The sequence below is a fragment of the Camelus ferus genome, chromosome 6, assembly GCF_009834535.1.
Source record: "Camelus ferus isolate YT-003-E chromosome 6, BCGSAC_Cfer_1.0, whole genome shotgun sequence".
Taxonomy (NCBI): domain Eukaryota; kingdom Metazoa; phylum Chordata; class Mammalia; order Artiodactyla; family Camelidae; genus Camelus; species Camelus ferus.
Genome location: NC_045701.1, coordinates 43,793,659 through 43,814,001, shown reverse-complemented (window position 1 = coordinate 43,814,001; position 20,343 = coordinate 43,793,659). Strand labels below are relative to the sequence as shown.

The 20,343-nt window shown below is 35.6% G+C and overlaps 1 protein-coding gene and 1 long non-coding RNA gene across 7 annotated transcripts in view; one reads left to right on the top strand and one right to left on the bottom strand.

Moving 5' to 3' along the window:
* The window catches only part of SEC23A (Sec23 homolog A, COPII coat complex component), a 56,666-nt gene that overhangs the window by 965 nt on the left and 35,358 nt on the right, over positions 1–20,343 (top strand). For 2 of the 6 annotated variants that reach the window (XM_032481926.1, XM_032481925.1), the window contains exons 2-9: positions 4,993–5,073; positions 5,394–5,559; positions 10,357–10,598; positions 11,916–11,973; positions 12,179–12,265; positions 13,322–13,558; positions 16,244–16,323; positions 17,251–17,395. In XM_032481926.1, coding sequence (XP_032337817.1) covers positions 10,378–10,598; positions 11,916–11,973; positions 12,179–12,265; positions 13,322–13,558; positions 16,244–16,323; positions 17,251–17,395 — 828 coding nt within the window. In that variant the 5' untranslated portion in view covers positions 4,993–5,073; positions 5,394–5,559; positions 10,357–10,377. The remainder of the gene's footprint in view (positions 1–4,992; positions 5,074–5,393; positions 5,560–10,356; positions 10,599–11,915; positions 11,974–12,178; positions 12,266–13,321; positions 13,559–16,243; positions 16,324–17,250; positions 17,396–20,343) is intronic. The other 4 variants (XM_032481927.1, XM_014561965.2, XM_032481928.1 and 1 more) reach the window with 2 other exon arrangements.
* LOC116664241 lies at positions 1,381–5,385 on the bottom strand. Its single transcript, XR_004320643.1, has 3 exons — positions 5,099–5,385; positions 1,838–1,906; positions 1,381–1,735 (listed from the first exon to the last, which is right to left on the bottom strand). It is a non-coding gene; the product is annotated as an uncharacterized LOC116664241 (long non-coding RNA).

Sequence of the window (20,343 nt, the reverse complement as noted above, 5' to 3'; positions counted from 1 at the left end):
TCAATAACTCTTATCCAGAAGGTAGAAGAAAAAAGAGAAGTTAATGGTATACTTGGTAAAGAAGCAGCAGTCATATTAGACAGGTTAGGGAGGTATTCGGTCATTTTGTGGTTTGGACAATCTTGATTTTGTCTGAGTTCAGACACTATTACAGAATGGTCTTGTTTTTGTCTTGATCCTTCAGGGTCACCGAGTGGTCTTATCTGATGTTGGTGGCTGTGAAATGGTTATATTCAATAGAAGAAAAACGTGGCCTGGCATGAATGTCAGGGCAGCTCCTAACAACGACTAGGCCCACTCGATAGAGCCAGGTCAATTTCAGGCTCTCAGAGGCTGCTTTTCTCTTTCTTAGGGCTAACTGTTTTATATAGATTATCACATTTATATAAATCCTCACATTTAGTATATTGTTTTTCTAAGTGGTAATTACTATTGTTATCTTCATTTACAGATGAAGGAAATGGCTCAGAAAAGGTTACATAACATGCCCAGTTCACACAAATAGGAAGTGGACGGAGTTAAGATTCTATTCTGGATGGTCAGACTTATGAGCCATTGCTGTAACTTTATTTTACTTCAAAAGATTCAGCTCAGCACAAATGAGAGCTTTTATGACCCACTGGTTATAGATTAGAGAGAGGCAATTAATTCAGATGCAAGGAGATCCTAGCCTTAGTATATACCTTCTGGGCATGAGCAGTCAGTCTCTTTATCTCTGAGAATGCTGTCCTTAAGCTTTGGGGTCCAGATCTATCTAACTTGAGGCCAGAAAATTAAGACAAGGTCTAGTTTAATTATGGAACACAAAACCCAAAATTTTACTCCTCTTTTAAAGTGAAAATACAAATCTAGCTCCTTCCTTTTAAAGTAGGAGTTCCCTTCTTTTCTACATGGTTTTAATAATTCTTATGTCCTTCACAAATCAAGTAAACATTAGCTAAAAAGAAAAGGAAAAAAAAAGGTAGTTAACCTTGTTTTGTTTCTTTGGCTGTAAATGGTCTAAAAGCAGATCGCAGGATTTCATTTGTTTAGTTTGATGAAATGAACTCTAAGTAATAATTCTGAAGTTGGTCAGAGTGGCAGAATGAAATGGTATTGGAATGAGTATAATACTGCTGGGGTACCCTGGAACAGAAATGATTGCTGTTTAAACAAGAACTAGAAATTCAATACCAATTCTTGTCAGCACTGAAAGAGGAAAAGACAGGCATGAAATCAACATTCAGTGTTGTAGGTTTTAAATGGACATCAGCACCCTGACCTTGGATATGCTACTTAAACTCTCTTATCCTTACATTCGTTATGTACGGAGATTGGACTAAATGAACACTAAGGTTTATTTGAGTTTAGAATTCTACAACTTTATGTGTAATTTATTAATCAGCCTATTTACTATCATATCTGACATGACTGTGGTCATTGTGTGTGCAGACTAGAACACCAGACAGATATAAGTATATGGATTCGACACACTACTGAGGCTGAGGATTACTTTTTCTAGTGAGTAGTCCCCAAATACTTGGCCAGTGCCTTATAATGTCACCATCTGAACAAATGGAAGAGAATCCATGTTAGAAACAACTGCAAGTGCTTTATTTACCTTAGAAAACAGATTAAACCAAAAAGAAAAAGTAGAGGTGAAAGCTCCATCTGGTGGTGACCATATAGAATTTCAAGTTTGCATTATTATGCTTCACCTGACTGCATACTACTGGAATCTCCAATTTGGAAACTTCTGTGGGTTCAAAAGTAGAAAGGAAAATATTGGCTGTTACACATTAACTAGTGATAAATATAACTAATGACTAAAGACAAAGTCATAGGTTGTTTAGAATACCTGCCTTCCAGATGGTCCCAGAAAAAAGTTCCAAGGTCAAATATCTTTGGGAAATGTATGAAAATGCCACTGTTAAAGATTCACAATAAATATCAGCATGTTAAAACTTTTGACAAGTCAAGAGACCTATTTTACATAATTTAACTTTTCCTGACTTTATTTGACCACAGTACCTCTCCCACTCTTTCTTTTTAATATTCTCTGGCATTTTCAAAAATGACAGTTTGAAGAATTATTCAAGTCCTGTATCTTAGGATTATTTGCTTTTTAGAAAGACTTTTTTGGGGAGGTGGGAATTATGTCACATTTTATATTTTTACAGTCAATCTAAATACAAAAAAATGATGATGATGATAATTATATTTTATAATTGTTTAGTTTTTCATGCGCAGTTCATTAATATTTAAGGAACAATCATTTTGTGCCAGGACCTGCACAAGGTGGTGAAACTAAAAGCAAACAATTATAATCAGTTGCATGTTGGTAAATGTTTAACAAACATCCTTCGGATTACAGATTGATCTCAAATGCCTTGGTCCAGGGATGTCTATAGATTAAGTTAGATCCAGTAAAAATTGTTTTTGGAGAATTCCTCTTTCTCCAATTCGTAGTCTGACTCCTTTCTCGGGAGCTCAAGAAATTTTCCATTCTCTCTACTCTTCCTCAGATCAAAACCTCTTAACTTTCAGTATATCAGAAAAAAATAGTCTTCACCACATACCATCTGGGTCCAAATGGATCCTTTTTAATTTTTATATCTTTAAGTCGTTTCATGAATAATTTATACATGTTAGAATAAAGGGATATTCAGTAAAGCTGCTATGAAACAAAAGTGAAGGGATAATAGAAAGCAACTTTATTGGAAATTTAAATAAGTATCTAAACATAGAAAATTACAATTTTTATTTTACATTTTCCTAGTTTTGAAAATATATCCAAAATGGGCAATGTCCTCTAAATGCAACCACCTGCACACTACCTGTGATGCATAAGTCTGGAACATACCCATCTTGTAAATAGTGACTACAATTTTCAAAAACATCATGATTATATACCAACTTATTGTTACTTCTGGTTCTTCTTGTAGTTGCATCATCAAAACTCAAGACATAAGAATTTTTTGAAATCTTTAAAGGCTCATCATTTTGTTGAAGAGAGGGCAGCTATTTTCTTTGCTGCCTAATTGCAAAAATTTGTATTTTTAGCTTTATAAATAAGCAGACCAAAGAATTTTTAATTTCTAGATTACCTGTTTCCTTCCTATCATCTTTGTACACACAACTGTCATTAGCATTTGTCCACTTAAGAATCATATCCATAGAAGTTTATCCATATTAACATCATAAAAGGTGAAATAATATTAAATATATGTCCTTTTAGCAAAATAAGATCATCTAGATTCTTGTTGCAAAAATTTTACGTAATGAAATTATTCATTTTGAATGAATAATTATATGAGAATAACATATTTTCTTTTTGTCCTTAGAAATTAACATATTCTTAATTCATTGATTCCTGAGTTTGAAAAATTCATCTAGGAGATGGGCATCTAAAGATTCCTAGTTTAAGATTTCACTGTCATTATTAGTTAGGGTCTAGAGTGCTATTCTCTATCTCTGCTTTCATCTTCTGAATTCTGAATTCTCAACTATATTGAATGAGAGCTAAAAGCATAGTAGAAAGATCTTGAAAGATGCTGCAGTACTTCGGGCATTGCAAAAAGAAAACTGAAGGATAATGCAATAATATTGACTTAGTTCACTATTCTATCATCTTAGGTAATTCTGTCATTCTTGCATTTTCTTATTACTTTAGTATATTTTTAAAGCATACTTTGGAACAATTAATGAGTAATAATGAAGTAATTCCATAGGTGATGAAGTAGCAGAATGTTTGAAGATGTAGGAAAAATAAGATCAGTAAGATTCCATAATGTAGCCTAGATTTACAAGAGTCCAATGAACCCATATGATAATTGCAAATAAAATGTCTTATCCTATATTTAAAAAAATGTTTTCTCTTTGTTCTTTGGAAGTCCTTAAGAAGGAATAAATGTTATGAAAAATCAAAACCTTACATATAGAACTCCCAAAATAGGAAACCTCAGAAAACTAAAGTTGGGTCCAAGAGATCCTGATATATCCAAGGGTTAAATTCTTAAACTCATTCACCTTAAAGTACATAAAGACAGATACCTTCTTTAAAAAAATTAATAAGTAAACCTAATTACCTCCCCCCACAATATTTATTTCATTGTTATAAATAGGAATTATGACTTCTTAGACTTCATTGAGCTGGATGGCTAAGATTCTGTTTTCTGGGGCCATGAAATCAATGAAATTTGGTTTATTCCTCACTGAATTCCAGGATCCCTGTGGAATCCTCTCATTTACCTATAATCCTACTCATTCTTAGATCTTATTTCTTTTTTGTGAATGTCCTTATACCACCTTTATATCATGTTCCACAGCTGTACTTTCAGTGCAGAATCCTTTTTAAGGTAGCACCCTGAGCCCACTCTATTTGCAGGTCTATATAAAATTTTGGCTTTTGATTCTCATTTTCTCTTCAGGATTGTATTAAAATTTGGCGCGCAAACTTACCCTCTTTTACCTTACAAAACAAGCTTAGAGAAAGAAAAATGTATGTTTGGTGCATATCTTATTTTTTGTGAATATAAGCTTTGAAGAACAAAAGATTGATCTTTTTTTCTCTACTCTGTAAAATGCTTACAGGGCTAAGCTTTGCAGGATTTTAGTTCTCATATTTGGAATTAATTCCGTGAACAACTGCTCACTGAAGGATGGGGTTGCCTGAGACCGCCGAGGTCCAATGTCTTTCCAATCTGTTTCTGTCTGTCTCATTTTGCAGTTTTTTTCTTGGAAACAGAAGCAGAAAACGCATCAAGATTAATCAAAGATTGTAGTGTATGTGTGTGTGTGTTAGGGGAGAGAGGGGGCAGAAGCAGTGCAGGAGTAAAGAGGTAAACTGACTAGGAATACATAAATAGTATATAATCTTCCAGACCAGGGATTTTGCCTGTTTTGCCTACATCATATCACCAGCATCGCTACTGTGCCTGGCACAAAGTAGATGTCCAGTAAATATTTGTTGCACTAAGTGAAAGAAGGAACTTCTTATTTTGTTTTTTTCAGGGGAGGTGTGGTTTGTGGTTCTTGGATTCACCTAGAGCCCTAGGGTAAAGGATGCCCTAGAGGACGCCTCCATGTCTCCGGGTGAGCTTAAATTAAAAGTTCCTACCTCCTTGCGGCTACGGCGGGCGGGGAGTAGGGTCCGCTGCGGCCCTGGGAGAACCGCAAGGCGCGCCATGGCGCAGCCCCACCCTCGCGCTCTCATTCCGGGACCCGCGCCCCACTGGCGTACTGGTGTCAGGATGGTCCCTGTGGCCCCGCCCCCGGCTCCGTCCCCGCCCCTGCCCCTCCTCTTCCTCCCTGCCCCGCCCCTCTGGGGGTCCTCACCTTCCCTTGCAGTTGGTGGCTGGGTCGCCCCGCCCTCCCCACATGCCCCGCCCCTCCCCCTCCCTTTGACGTGGCAGAGGCGGCACCAGCCATGTTGGTCCAGCGGAGTTCTTCGCCGAGGCAGGGGGCGGGGCAGCGCCGGCCCTGATTGCGGTGCCACGGCGGCTGCGGCCCAGCGCGGAGGACTGGTTTTGTGAGGCGGACCCCGCGACAGGCGCAGATCTCGTACTGGGTGTTACTGTGGTAAGGATCGACTTCAGGGCCGTCTCTCGGCTCCTTGGAGGGCCGCGCGCGCTCAGTGATAAGCGGGGGAGGGGCGGCTGTGAGGCGACTGGTCCGCGGGCCGGGGTCTCCAGGGTGGTAACCGCTCTGCCCTCTTGGTGCCCCGGGGCTGGCGGGGTGCCCCGGGGTTGCGACCGGGCCCCGCGGGGGCTGCCTTGAGCCTTGAGCCTGTCACGCACCACCCTCTACTTAGTTCTCTCCAGGCCTGGGGGCCCGGCCCCCCACCCAGCTCCGATGGATTAGGTATGAAATGTGCGAGGCGGGTGCAAAACAGAAGTTTGGGTATCTCCCCCAGCACCCTAGCCCTGGCTCGGGCCCGATCTGCCTTCCCCACCCCACCCCACCCTATCCCCACTTCTGGGCACTTTGGCTTCTTGGTTCATTCCTTGCCTGATCTGAAGGGCTCTAGACTTTGAACCGAGGTGACTTCGTCACCCCTAGTTCGGCCTTGGGAGTTAAAAGGGATAGGGAGAAATGCCAGGTAGAGCCAACACCTTGGGCCTTGATTACAAATAGAGTTCAGTTTTCAGATCAGACCAATCTTACCGACTTCCATTCGGCCCTAAGTGTTTTCCCGTTTTGGTGGGAAAGAAAAAGTCATAGTAAATCTGCATGTAATCACTGGAGTAAGTATGTTGAATTCATGTTTTCATCTGAACTTCCTGAAGTTCTACTCCTCAAAGCCGTGCATAACCAGCCAACATAACTTGGTTAAAAAAAGTTTTAGATTTAAATATAAATGCATGTTAAGTCTTTCTTCTCTCCCTTCTCCAGTAGTCTGACTGACATCTTTTTGGAAGTCCAGTCATTTAAAATTGGCTCAGAATTTTAGATTTAGAAGGGGCCTTGTAGTTTTCTAACCCAAACCCTTCATCTTACTGACGAGAAATTGAGGATCAGAAAAGTTAAGCTATTTGTCCAATATAATAAAGCCATGGGAAGTAGTTGAGAATTTTAGGACAGAAAAGTAGGAGAGGAATGTTTGTCTGTTAACAAACACATTTGATTGGAAGGAACTCAAATTTAATTTGCAATTTATGTTTTTCACTTAGTTATCTATAAAAGAGCTAAAATCAGAATACAGAAAGACTTAATTATTGAATAGGTAAAGCCTTTTAAAATACTTTGGGCACGTATTTGATATGCTAGGTTAAAGTGACTTAATACTTCTTTGCTTCTAGTTATACCATGAGAAATTATTTAACTAAATTAACTGCCAATGATTATTAGTTGTACTGATAAGCATTTCTTTAGAATGGTTTTTTGTGTTTTGTATCCCTTTATTTTAAAAAACATGACTAGTGTATTAAGTCTGCATCCCAACATAGTGTTTGAATCATATTTATTTGGTTTTATGCTTTTATATAAACATAATATTAGGGGAGAGAGTACTTATCAAATAATGCTATTTTATAAAAAGCTAGTTTGTAAAAGGACTTATTTCAAATATGCTATTGTTGGATATGGGACCAAGCCTGGCAAATTTTGTACTAGACTTAGTGATTTTAAGATTGAGCTGTTCCTCCCTTGGAAAGGTGAGGGAAGTTGGGCAGGTGTTTTGAATGGCCGTGTGATTGGACCAGTTAAGAAGAAACTTGTGGGAGGTTTTTCAGACTATTGCTGGGAAGTGAGAATGTAAGAAATAGAATAGATGTGATTTAGTGAGCAAATCTGATCTTAGATCAGAGAGGTTGAGAGGAAAAAGAGTAAGGAAGAGGAAGGGAATCATGCTCAAATATCGTGATATTAATATGTCTCAAGAAAAAGTAAGGATGTAGAGTTATAATCCAGGTTTGTTACCTGTTGTAGAAACTTAAATCTGGCCACTGCCTGCGTGTAAATGTCTTCATGCTAAGTTTCATAGAGCCTTTTTCTACTGGGCTCCCTGATAGACTTATAAGCCCTAGTGTCCTAAGGAGGTAATTCTCAGGACCCCTTTAAACGTTATAGAGGCTCCAGAAAAACAAACAAACAAACAAAAACAACCTGGCTTAATAGGAAACAGGTGGATTTTCTTACGATTTCTCTGCAATCTATTGTTATATGTTGTTTTGGTTGACTTGTATGAAGGAAATCTGGCTTCATATAAATACGTGATTTGAAAAAGGAGAGAGAGCTTAATAACTTTGTCTGATAATTGTGCATAGTCTTTGATACTACACCCAAAACTCGACAGTTTTCATTAAGAAATCAAGGGTTAATTGCAATGTGGAATCTGAAACCTTAGAGTTGAACTTTTTGTACTTTATTGCATTAAAACCCATTGGTCTGTCCTGTACTTTGAATGGATCATTTACCCATGCTTGATTTCATAACATCATGAACTGATCATTTGGGAGCTCTTGCTTCACTGAATAATGTATATCTTCCAAATGTTGATATGTTTCATTATACAATATCTAAAAAATCATTATTATCACCACTGATCTCATCAGAAAAATCTTTACATACTAGGAGGCTGTGAAGCTCATGGTAGCAGATAAAAGTTTTCAAATTTTTTAAGTTTTTAATTTAAATTTGAGAAAGCTCAAATTTTATCATTGGCAACAAATGCTGTGGATGGTTTTCTAGGTGACTGGGCTCACTTCATCCATTTCTGAGAAAATATATGCTGAATACCTAAGTACCATTACCATTCTTAGAGAATTGAGAAAAAAGTCACATGTTTTTGTGTGTGTTTTGTGGTTCAGATGAACAACCCTGGTGGGTCAAGTATATTTTAATAGTATTTTAATGCTTTTTGGTGACGTATTTTATTTTATTTTATTATATTTTAGTGATGCATTTCAGATGCATCTCAGATTATAGGTGCATAGTAATAAATAGAAAACTTCATTTGCTTTACGTTCTGTAGAAATAATGGGAGGGATTGTATAGTCCTAGGATTTATACTCACATCTGTAGCATGGAAGCTGCTGCTAAAAACCATTTTCTCTCAGAGGAGGTTGTTTCTCCCCTTGTTACCTGTGTTAAAACTGAGGTTGGCATCTTCTAACTCCCCTCTGATTATCTTAGACCTTCATTCTGTCATTATCTTTCAACAGCCACTTTTTCTTGAAAACTCATAGTGTCTTTTTCAAAGCCATCTCCTATATTTACATTCAAAATATTCTTTTCTAAACAAATCTAGTTATCTTAGGATTTCTCTCTACCCTTTATTAATTTTTGAAAAATCCGTAATCACTTAAAAAATTTTTTTAAATTTGTGGGGGGAGGTAATTAGGTTTACTTACTAATTTTTTTAAAGAAGGTACTGGGGACTGAACCCAGGACCTTGTGTATGCTAAGCATGCACTTTACCACTTGAGCTACACCCTTCCCCCTGTAGTCACTTTTGATTAGCATAAAGTTCTCTAGCTGTCTCTGAAACTCTGATAGGATGAAATATGTTTAATTTTTTAATAAAATTTTTAATTGAGATATAATTGATATATTCTTATTTCTTTTAAAGAAGAGATAGTTTTTATCTGCTTAAGATATTAAGACTTGTTAAACTTCACTTTCTATAATTTGTATTGTCAAAATATGTTTGAACATTTTTCTAAAGTTAAAATTGTTGCTATATCTAACAATACCTTTTCTTTCTTGACTTACATTTTAAAATCAGTTCTTTATCCCATTGTTGTTCTTAGCAGTTTGAGCATCCACGCTGCCTCTGTTGGCAGCTTACGGTCATAATTCTTTGGTTCTCAATGTCCTTCATCTCTCCCACACATCTTTCGGCCAGCCACATAGTACTTGGAACTCTGTGCTCTCAGACCTTTAAATTTTACAGTTTCCTTCCATCACTAACCATTGTTGCAGTTTCAGAGCATGAGATGGAACTGTTGCCTAGGTAGGAGAGCTGGCATCCTAGACAGGCAGTTAGAGAGTAACAAGAAGAATATGTCTCTGTCTCTCTCTCTCTTTTTTTTTAAGTTTTATTTATTTCTTAATGAAGGTACTGGGGATTGAACCCAGGACCTTGTGCATGCTAAGCAGGCACACTACCCTCCTTCTGAGATGTCTCTTGATACTGATCCCTAACCAGAGTGGCATCTCCCTCCTCTGGTAGCAGATTTAAATGATTATATTGAAAGTATATATCTCAAATTGAGTTTAAAATGTTCTCATAAGTTGGAATGTTAAAAGTATTCTGAATTAAGTTTCTGCAAAAGAGGTGAAATAGCATATAAATCATATGGAACACCACTTATTACACACTTAGTTATTGTTTCTCAAATGTCCTGTATTTGCATGATAAAAAATTACCTGTCTCAAATATTATGTACCCAGTTTTAGAAAAATCTTTTTGTTATATATCCCTGAATATTCTCTTCTAGCAAGTTTAATGGAAACTTCTTATTTTCTGGTAGAAAAGCATGTGAATTTTAGAATTTAATGTTTTTGATAATCTGTTTATTAGAATACTATAACTCAACAAGACTGATGTGGAAAACAGGGGATCTAGATTTTCCCCCATTTTTGCCTCAAATAGGACCTCTATTTTAGTATTCATTATTTTTTGCCTTAGTTTTTTCAAGAGTGAATCAAAAAGGATAAAATACCTCTTATTGGGCCTAATGGCCATTGGGTTCTGTAGAGTTGTTTATTATTTAGTTATAAATGAGGTCATTGTTGCTTACTGATTTTTTTTCTGGTGTAAATATTTTCATTTGGTCATGATTTCTAATGAATTAATATTGGTGGAAGTGGGAAAAACATACTTATTTTGAATTGTCTTAAGAGTATTTTGAAATATTTGTAATTTTGTTACAGAAATAAGAATAAAGCTCTACAATGACAACCTACTTGGAATTCATTCAACAAAATGAAGAACGAGATGGAGTCCGATTTAGTTGGAATGTTTGGCCATCAAGTCGACTAGAAGCTACAAGAATGGTTGTTCCAGTAGCAGCCTTATTTACACCACTGAAAGAGAGACCGGATCTGCCACCTATTCAATATGAACCTGTCCTGTGTAGTAGGACCACTTGCCGTGCAGTTTTGAATCCTTTATGGTAATTAAAGTGTATGGAAAAAAACTAATGTGTCAGTATGATTCTTTTAAAAATGTAGTTTCTTTCTTGCTCTATATAAGAATACCTTTGTTTTGGTTTATAGCTATTTTTTCAAATTAAAATAGATCCAAAGAGCTGTAACATTTTAGGATCTTTCTAGTTGTAATGAGTTGATAAGAAAGCAAATGCCAAATTGTCACTGTGTAAATGGCTTGACCCTATGAGTATTCTCTAGATACTGATGTCAGGATATGTATCAACTCATCTTGTGTCATTGAAAAAGTCATAGTTGAGTGGTATGGTGTTTGAAAAGTGTTATGATTTCCTGTTACATAAACCAGATTCTCAAGAATCACTTTTCATTCCTCTTTCTACTCCCTCTCTCCCTACCCAATCTACTAGTAAATCTGGTCAAGTCTATCTCCAGAACATTTCTGATTTTATCTCTTATTCTCAATCTCTGCTGGTACTTCAAGGTGTACCATCTTTTTCCTGGATAGTTTCACTATCCTCCTAACTGGTCTTCCTGTTTCCATTCTTGCCTTTCAACAGTATATTCTCCAGAATATACTGTTTCACGAGTGGATATCAGATTATTAAAATCTTTCAATAGCTTCTTGTTACACTTGGAATGAAAAATCCAAACCTATTTTCAAGACCTGTAAAGCCTTATATGATCTAGCCTCTGTGTATTTCTGCCTTCATCTTGTACCATCCATTTTCTTTATTCTCTTCTGCACTGTACCTTACCCTCTCTTTGATCCTTGAATATATCTTAACTTATTTCTACCACAGTAGCCCTCCCACACACATTCTCATGTCCTGCTTTGTTCTCTTTCATTTTTATTACCACTATCTAAAAGTGTCTTCTGTGTTTATGCATTCACTTGCTTATTGTCTATCTTTCTCTTCTAGAATATAAGCTCTATGATAGCAGCCACCTTTGATTTCTTGTTAATGCTTTATCAGTACCTAGAATAATGGCATTCAATAATATATTTTTATTGAATAAATGTCCTATAGATCTGAGTATGGAAGTTACTGAGTCATTTGAAAATGAGAAAAAGTAGGCTTATCTTAATTTTATTGTTGGTATTTGCTATGTGTTAAAAGTTACAATATATTCTTTTTGGAGAACTTGTATGTGTTAAAAGTAGGAATTAAATATTGGCAACACCTAAAAATACAGGGCTTTTAAAGATTGCTTTGACTATCAATTTGAATGCATTCATATTTCAGAAAAATTAATTTTATTAAAATTAGGATTATTGTATAATTGAACCAAACCATGAGCTATTGTATCTTTTCTTAAAACAGTCAAGTGGATTATCGAGCAAAACTCTGGGCTTGCAACTTTTGTTATCAAAGGAATCAGGTAAGAAAAACCCCATTGCAGATGTTTGCTATAATACTGGTCTAAATGTGTGGAAAAATGTATGTTTAAAGATAAAGGCTGAGTAACTTTTTATATGATGAAAATATCTATTTTTTAATAATTAAATTATCAGGAAATAATTATTTTCAGTGTAAAATTTAATTACTTGCAAATTTGTTAGAATTTTTTTTTTTTTAACCTATAGTTTCCACCGACTTACGCTGGTATATCTGAACTGAACCAACCTGCTGAACTTTTACCTCAGTTTTCCAGCATTGAATATGTAGTTCTGGTAAGAACGTAAGAGTAAATCTTTTAGAAAGTTTTAAATATCCAGTAATTTACTTTATATCAAAATAATTGTTAACTTGAGCTGACTTAAAAGGCACCATTCTTGATTCTCACTTTGAGTTAAGGGAACATTTCAAAGGTAAAAACTGTCAAGGTCAGTTTGAGCAAGGTAGTCTCTCTGTTGCAGTTATTTGGGTGGGCTGGTGTGATTTGCTATACTAAATAGGTCAATAAGCAGTAAAGTATCAATCTCACTTTATAGCTGGAAGGTCACTTCACAAATACTTAGTCAATATGATGCTGGAGCCTGATGATAGATCCTCAAGTCTAATGATGAAACTACTCTTGCATTGGTCCTTATTAGGAAAATAATTTTTCTTCCCTCCCTGAGCAGCTTTACATAGTTGTGTACATATTTAAGTATTAAAATAATATCTTTTACGAATGTTGTAGAGAAAGCAGAATATGGTTCACTTGAGCTAGTCAGTAATTTGTCCAGCCTGGCTAATTTCCAGTTCTCTTACAATCTAATTTAGGTTAGATAATTATCGTATAAAAAATCACCTCATTTTGTTTTTAAACTTTGTAATTATTATTTTCTTTCTTCTTTTTTGGGGGGAGGTAGCAGAATTAGATTTTTATTTCATTTGTGTGAATTCTGATCTCTTTTTTTAATGGAGGTACTGGAGATTGAACCCAAGACCTCATACACACTAAGCATGTGCTCTACCACTGAGCTGTACCCAACCCCCTATAGTTACTATTTTCTTATTTTAAAAGAACTAATTGCTTGTTATAAGAAATGAAACGTCATGCAGTTAAATAAAATTGAAAGTGAAGATATCCTCTATCTAACTATAATGTTTTTGAGCTCAATGTTTTTCACTTGATGATGTCATAGATACCTCTCCACAGATATATATAACCTGTTTCATTTCTGAAATGGCTTTATTAGGATTCATTTGTATAAGGGTAAATTATTAATTAGTCCTCTATTGGTTATCCTTGTATATTGTATTTAAGTATTAACACTTTTAAAACAACATTTTTTTAAAAGCGTGGTCCTCAGATGCCTTTGATATTCCTCTATGTGGTTGATACTTGCATGGAAGATGAAGATTTACAAGCCTTGAAAGAATCTATGCAGATGTCATTAAGTCTTTTGCCACCGACAGCTTTGGTTGGACTTATTACTTTTGGGAGAATGGTGCAGGTTCATGAACTTGGATGTGAGGGCATTTCAAAAAGCTACGTCTTCAGAGGAACAAAAGATCTGTCTGCCAAACAACTGCAGGTAAACAAGAATGGTAGTTTCAGCCTGTCTGTGAGCATTACTCTATGAACGTCTATAAATGCCTTCTGGATGTAAGTTTCTAGAAAATATTTTTATTATGAATAACTGATACAATTGTAAGAAAGCCTTTAGATTTAGTGTTGGCATCAGCTTTCTTTCATTTGCCTTAAATTGTTATTGTACAGGTTAAAGACCCTTCACTTTAACTTTAAAATTTAGAGTGAAACGGAAGGTATTTTAGTGATTTGAAGGGCTTAGAGAAGAGTCATGCTAACGACTGAGAGATGGCAACCACAGAATTTTAGCTTTTGTTTTTTTACATCTCACTTAGGAACTTAACACTTTTATTATGTTTGACAGGAGGAGATATTTTAAGGCTTGAGAGTTTATAGGTAAATCATGAGTATATATATTTTTTCATTTACTAGAACATTTTTAATCTTTGGGACAAATTGAAGCTTTGTCTTCCAAGGTAGGGAGTTTTGTGTAACATACTAGGATTATCTTGGGATAATTTTCAAATCTTTTTTCTGCGCAGAGATTTTGATAGATCATGAGTGAGTGGGTGAATATGTGCTTATATTGGAAGGTGATTGGGAGGGTAGAGATTGTTCCTGTAAGTGTTTTGAAAAACTTTCTAAGTGATTCTGATACAACCCACAGTTGAGAAATTACCCTAGAAGACGGTTGGTAAGCCTTGCATAAAGTAGACAGACGTGAAATCAGACTTTGGAGGCAGTTGGGGATCCCAAAGTGGAGAAAGATTCTGAGGATGACTCTAATTGAAGCTTAGCAGACTGAGCTAGTGGTGCTGCAGTTAGCTGAGATAGAAAATCCTGGAGGAATTTGCAGGTTCGAAGGGGGAGAATACTGAACAGAGTATACGATAGTTACTGAGTAGTGAATAAGATTTGAGAAAATGGAGAAAATTAGTTTGTATTCTTTCAAGAGGTTTGCTGTTGAAGGCAAGAAGGCGATAGTGTGAGAATTTGAGAGAGCAAGAACTGAGTTAAAGAGTTCTACTTTAGGAGGGACACTTGAATGTGTTTATGCACAGAAGAGAGACTAAAGAGGGTGAGTGAGAGCTAGAGGGAGATGAAGAGTGAGGTTTCACAGGACATGCTAGGGATTCCTTCAAGAGCATAGGAAGCACAGTGAGGATCATCTATTTCCATGACGAGAGAGAGAGGGCAGGTTTTAACCTCTCTGCCTAGGTTTTTTCATCTGTAAAAAGATAATAAAAGTGTCTACCAGATAGTCATGAAAGTTAAATGGATTGTGCTTTTAAGTATTTGCTATATTGTTATTTTTTAAACTGTAGATTTATTTAAAGTGGTTTATTAGTAGTTCTGATTGTAGAGTACATTTTACTTAAATTTTATAGTGCATAAAACATCTGCCTTTTTGCAACAAGCAGTGAATGCCTGCTGACTAAAGTTTTTTCCCTCCATTAAAATGTTTTTATTTTCCTTCTCTGTCCATCTTGTTGAAAAGAGCCTGGTCTTTGCTCCCCAAATAGTCCTGGATTGAAATCTTAAACTCTTCTAGTTGTGTGATCTTGGGGTGATCTCTTTGCTTGTTTTCTCATCCTCTGTGGAAAGGGATAAACAGTATCTATTTTGCCAGGTTATTGTTAGTGCAAAATGAGATAATGTAAGTGAGAGTACTCAATAGTGTAAACGCTTACAGAGCTTTATAGCAAAACCTGGACTAATATCTTGCTTTGCTGCTTCATAACTGTATAACCTTAAGCAAGTTACTTAGCCCTTCTGAGTGTCAGTTTTCATTTGTAAAGCAGGGATTAAAAAAACCTACTTCATTATTTTTGTGAGGAAATAGTATATATAAAGAGTTTCTGACACATAGTTAAGTCCTCAGTGAAAAGTTGCTATTCCTGCTAGCAGTATAGGAAATACTGCAGAATTGGTTCAAAAATTTTTTTCCCAAATCTTTAGACTTTCTGATTTTCTCTTGTATACTTTTATTCTGTTACTTCATGACTAAGCGTTTCTAGATTCAAGCCAATTTTTGGAAAATAACGTTATCTTCATGTGTCTGGAGAGGAACTGTGCACACGTCTAAAATTCAAATCAAAACTGGAAGTTTGGTTGGGCATTAAGTCAGAAAATGAAAAAGCATACATGTACAAGGTGTGTGTACCTTGTAACCATCCTTTATACCATTCCATGTATTTTTCCTTCATATTTATTACAGTTGCAGTTTTACACTCAGTTACTTAAAGATATTAACTCATCTGTTTTACCAGGATTTAATTTTCATATGGTCAGGGACTATATATTTTTTTCACCATTAAATGCCTGGCACATAGCAGGTACTTGAGATGTACTTCCTGAAGGGGATGAATGAATACAAGATAAGAAATATAGACATTCAAGTTAAACAGTAGTTTATTTTGACTGTTAATTAGAAATAAAGTATTTCTGAGCTAGTATGTCTCTTTGCTCACATAGCACCTTGTACTTCGCTCTCTTATGATGATTACTTCATTGTATTACTGTTTACCTGACAGTCTCCCCACCTGGACCTTTTGCATTCTGAGGAAGAGACTTTGTGTTCTTTATTTTTGTGTTTTGATGCCTAGGGAAACACCTTGCATTTGGTAAATAGTTGATACATCTTTGTAGGAGTAATTACATGGATATCACAGAAATAATCTCTTTACAGGAAATGCTGGGGCTCTCTAAAGTACCAGTTACTCAAGCAACACGTGGTCCTCAGGTACAGCAGCCACCTCCTTCTAATAGGTAATAATTAAATATGGCAAAGACAATTTTATGATTGATGCAGCTGTTTTAAGCATCCCATGCCCTTAACTTGAACATAGACATTCAGTGATAATATGTTGTTAAATATTTTTAGGAATAGAAATATTGCATTGGCCTTTAAAAGAGTTGAGGTAGAATCACATCACTGAAATGAATAGTTTCTCATCACAATGTAAGGAGTTACTTTAGTTTTGATATATTTCTGATTTTCTATTTTTATGCTCAGGAAAACTTTTTGTGATTGAGGGCAGCCAAGCAAAAGTAGGGCCCCCAAAACTTTTTGTTTTGCATTCTTAGCCTTATAGATAGCTTTTTCCACTAAACTTACTAATAAGAGGTGGCATTACTAAAATTGAGTTGATGTGTCTTCTCATAGTTAATTCAGTAACCTTAAAACTTACCAGATTAGGGGGGATGGTATAGCTCAAGTGGTAGAGTGCATGTTTAGCATGTACGAGGTACTGTGTTCAATCCCCAGTACTGCCTCTAAACATAAATAAGTAAATAAACCTATTTATCTCCCCGCAAAATTAAAAAAAAAAAAACTTAACTAGATTGGTAGATGAAAGATGCAGTCCTAAGGTAATACTTGGTTTGAGTGTTTCATTTATAGTAGTTGTAGTCACAGTGTGGTTCCTCACTAGCAGACAGCATCATCTGGGAACTTACTTGAAATACAGATTCTTAGTCATCACCCCTGACTCACTGAAACAAAGCTCTGGAACCAGCAATCTGTGTTAAAACGAGTCCTCCCACCGATTCTGATATACACAAAAGTTTGAAAACCATTGGTCTACTTTGTATTCAAATTATTTTTCTCTATTTTTAAGGAAGTGGACAATTTGTTTCTTAAACCCTTATCCACAAACATTTATAAATGGCCTTTTATTTGATTTTGTTTTGCAGATTCTTGCAGCCAGTACAGAAAATAGACATGAATCTCACAGATCTTCTGGGAGAACTGCAGCGAGACCCTTGGCCTGTACCACAGGGAAAGAGACCCTTGCGTTCCTCTGGGGTGGCACTTTCCATAGCTGTAGGACTGCTTGAGGTAGTGATGATAGCTTTGTTATGGAATGTAAATGTGTATGTGTGTGTATGGAATGATATGCACAAGATAACGTTGAGTGGAAAAATCAGGGTATAGGACAGGAAGTACATGATTGTATTTAAAGTTTGATCTGTGCTGTATCCTTTTGTGTATAGAGAGGCTTCTGGAAGGATGTTTACGCAAATGTTCACAGTGGATACTCAGCTGTCCCAGATTTGGCCAGTGGAAGCCCCTTTAAGCTGGCTCATGGGTCCTAATTATATATCTCCATCATTGTTCGAACATTTTCTTGCTTTCTAGTACAGTAAGATGTTCAAGGCTCATCTTACATGTTCCTTGCCCTGGACCTGAAATCAGCCATTTAGAAGCCTTGGCTCTTTTTAGCCTTGGGTCCACCAAGCAGATCTAGATACTTCATGTGGTCACTGGTACTGGAATGTCATTTCTTCCAGGTCCCAGTGGGTGGAGCTAAGAAATAGATGTATGTGCATATGTATATGTGTGTATGTATGTTTCTATAAATGTATGTATATACACACACTCATATAATAAAGTATACATGTGTGCATATGTCACATATATCTGTGTACCACTGTGTACATCTGTGTCTCTCTCTATTAAAACCACAAACCGCTATGTATGTTCTTTCAGGTATTTCTCATTTCAATTCAGTAAGGGTTTATTCTGTCCTTCCCACTTTCCATATTTATAACTCCCTTCTCTGACCATGAAAAGCTGACTCTCATTATTCAAAATATGTTTGCTTATTTGCTCAGTTCTAGTATACACATAGTATATAGTTTTAGAATTTCTAGCTCAGACCTCTGCTCTGTGAAAAAGAAGGCTTGAATTTAGGGCTTACTATTTGTTTTAACATTCTGAGGACATTTGGGGCAAAATGCACTGTACTCAAAAGTGATCTGGGTTTTTTATCTACACCCTCCCCCCACTTACTGTGGTTGTGTTATTCATTTGCTGTACATTCTGTTCATTTCTTTTTTTAAAAATCCCATTCTTGTTTTGCATGTGTCTATATGTGTAGTGAAATATTAAAATGATTCCAAATCAGAATTGTACAAAAAGATATACTCAGCAGTGTCATTCCTACCCAGTCCCTTTGTTGTCTTCTAGTAAATTTCTTAAGAAGGCTTAAAGGGTATAGAATTTCCTCGATTGTTGAATGTTTAAACTCTTTTCCTATTGCCTTTTTATACTTGAAGGACAGCTTGGTTGGATATAAAAAGCCTCGGTTCTCACTTTCTTTCCTATGTTTTTTTGAAAATGCTGCTCCATTGTTTTCTTGCCTTGATGTTGTTTTTGAGAAGGCTGATGTCAGTCTCTTTTTTTAAATTGAAATATAGTAGGTTTACAATGTTGTGTTAATGTCTAGTGTATAGTATAGTGATTCAGTTATACACACACACACATATATTCCTTTTCATATTCTTTTTCATTATAGACTATTACAAGATAGTCAATATAGTTAGTTCCCTATGCTGTACCGTAGGACCTTGCTGTTTATCTATTTTATATATAGTAGTTAGTATCTGCAAATCTGGAACTCACAAATTATCCCTCCGCTTCCCTTCCCCCCAATGGTAACCATTAGTTGGTTTTCTATGTCTGTGAGTCTGTTTCTGTTTTGTGAATAGGTTCATTTGTGTCCTTTTTTTAGATTCCACATATATGATATTTTTCTCTCTTTCTAGAAAGCTTACCTCACTTAGTATGGCAATCTCCAGGTCCATCCATGTTGCTGCAAAAGTGATCCCAGTCTCTTGCCCTTGTAAATTATTTGATTATTTTGCTTAGAGATCTTGAGGAATTTATCTTTGTAACTTAATAGTATTAGTAGTATGTCTTGTGGGTTAATTTTCTCTAGTGCCTGGTCCTTTTCTATCCTTCTTTATACGTGTATTCAGATCTTTTATTTCTATAAAGTTTTCTTTTATTGTAGTTTTGAGTATTGGTTTTATTTCATTGTTTTGTTTATCTTCTTTAAGATGTAAATTATACACAATTGGATATTTGCTTGTTTTCCGTTTCAACCACTTCTTTATACTTTTTTATTTCATTTTCACGCTCTAGGTTGTTTTCTTGGTTTTCTTCAGTGCCCCTTAGTAAGTTTTCATTTGAATCTGGCAGTTGTTCTACGCCAGCTTCTAGCTTCCTTTTTCTTTCTTCCATCTACGTGTCCCCAAACTGCCCTTGCTCTGTGTGAAGGCTTGCATGAAAGATAGCTCCCTGGGACTTAGTGTTTATCTTTTCACTTGTAAGTAATTTGAAGTTTTAATGTTCTTTTTTGATCTAGTTATGAAGGTGTGTGTTTTGTATGCTTTTATTTGTTTTTTTTTTAATTGATGTTTCAACTTTACATGACTACTATTAGCTCAGATACCCAAGATGAAAAGAGTATTTTTATTTGTTTGTTAAACTAGTTTAAGAAAGTTATGGAAGTAATAAGTAATAAAAACATTCAGACAATATGTAAGGCTTTACAAAAATGAAAAGTAAAAGGTAGCTTTCCTTGCTCTTGCCCGGATTTGTTAATCATGTGATTTTTAAAATTATCATTAAAGTTTATATAATTTACATTCTTTTCTGAAGCTATAATGTAGCGCAAAAAATGCACTCCATATTTTTGTCCAATAACTATAGAAATACAAATGAAAGCATTTTGAATATGATTATATAAATATTATTAATTGTGGAACAAATAGAGTGATTATACACATAGAGAAGTAATTTTTAGTCATTGCAATTTTACTGCTTGATGGGGAGTCTTTCATGTATCAGTTTTAGGATACCTTAAAAAAATTTTTTTCTAGATTCCCTTATTTCTTTTGGATTGAACTTAGTTCTTTTGTTTCTTATAAATTTTGAGTTCATGCATATCTAAAATTTAAAATAATTTTTCCTCTCACTTCATTTGTACTTTAGGTAGCTGT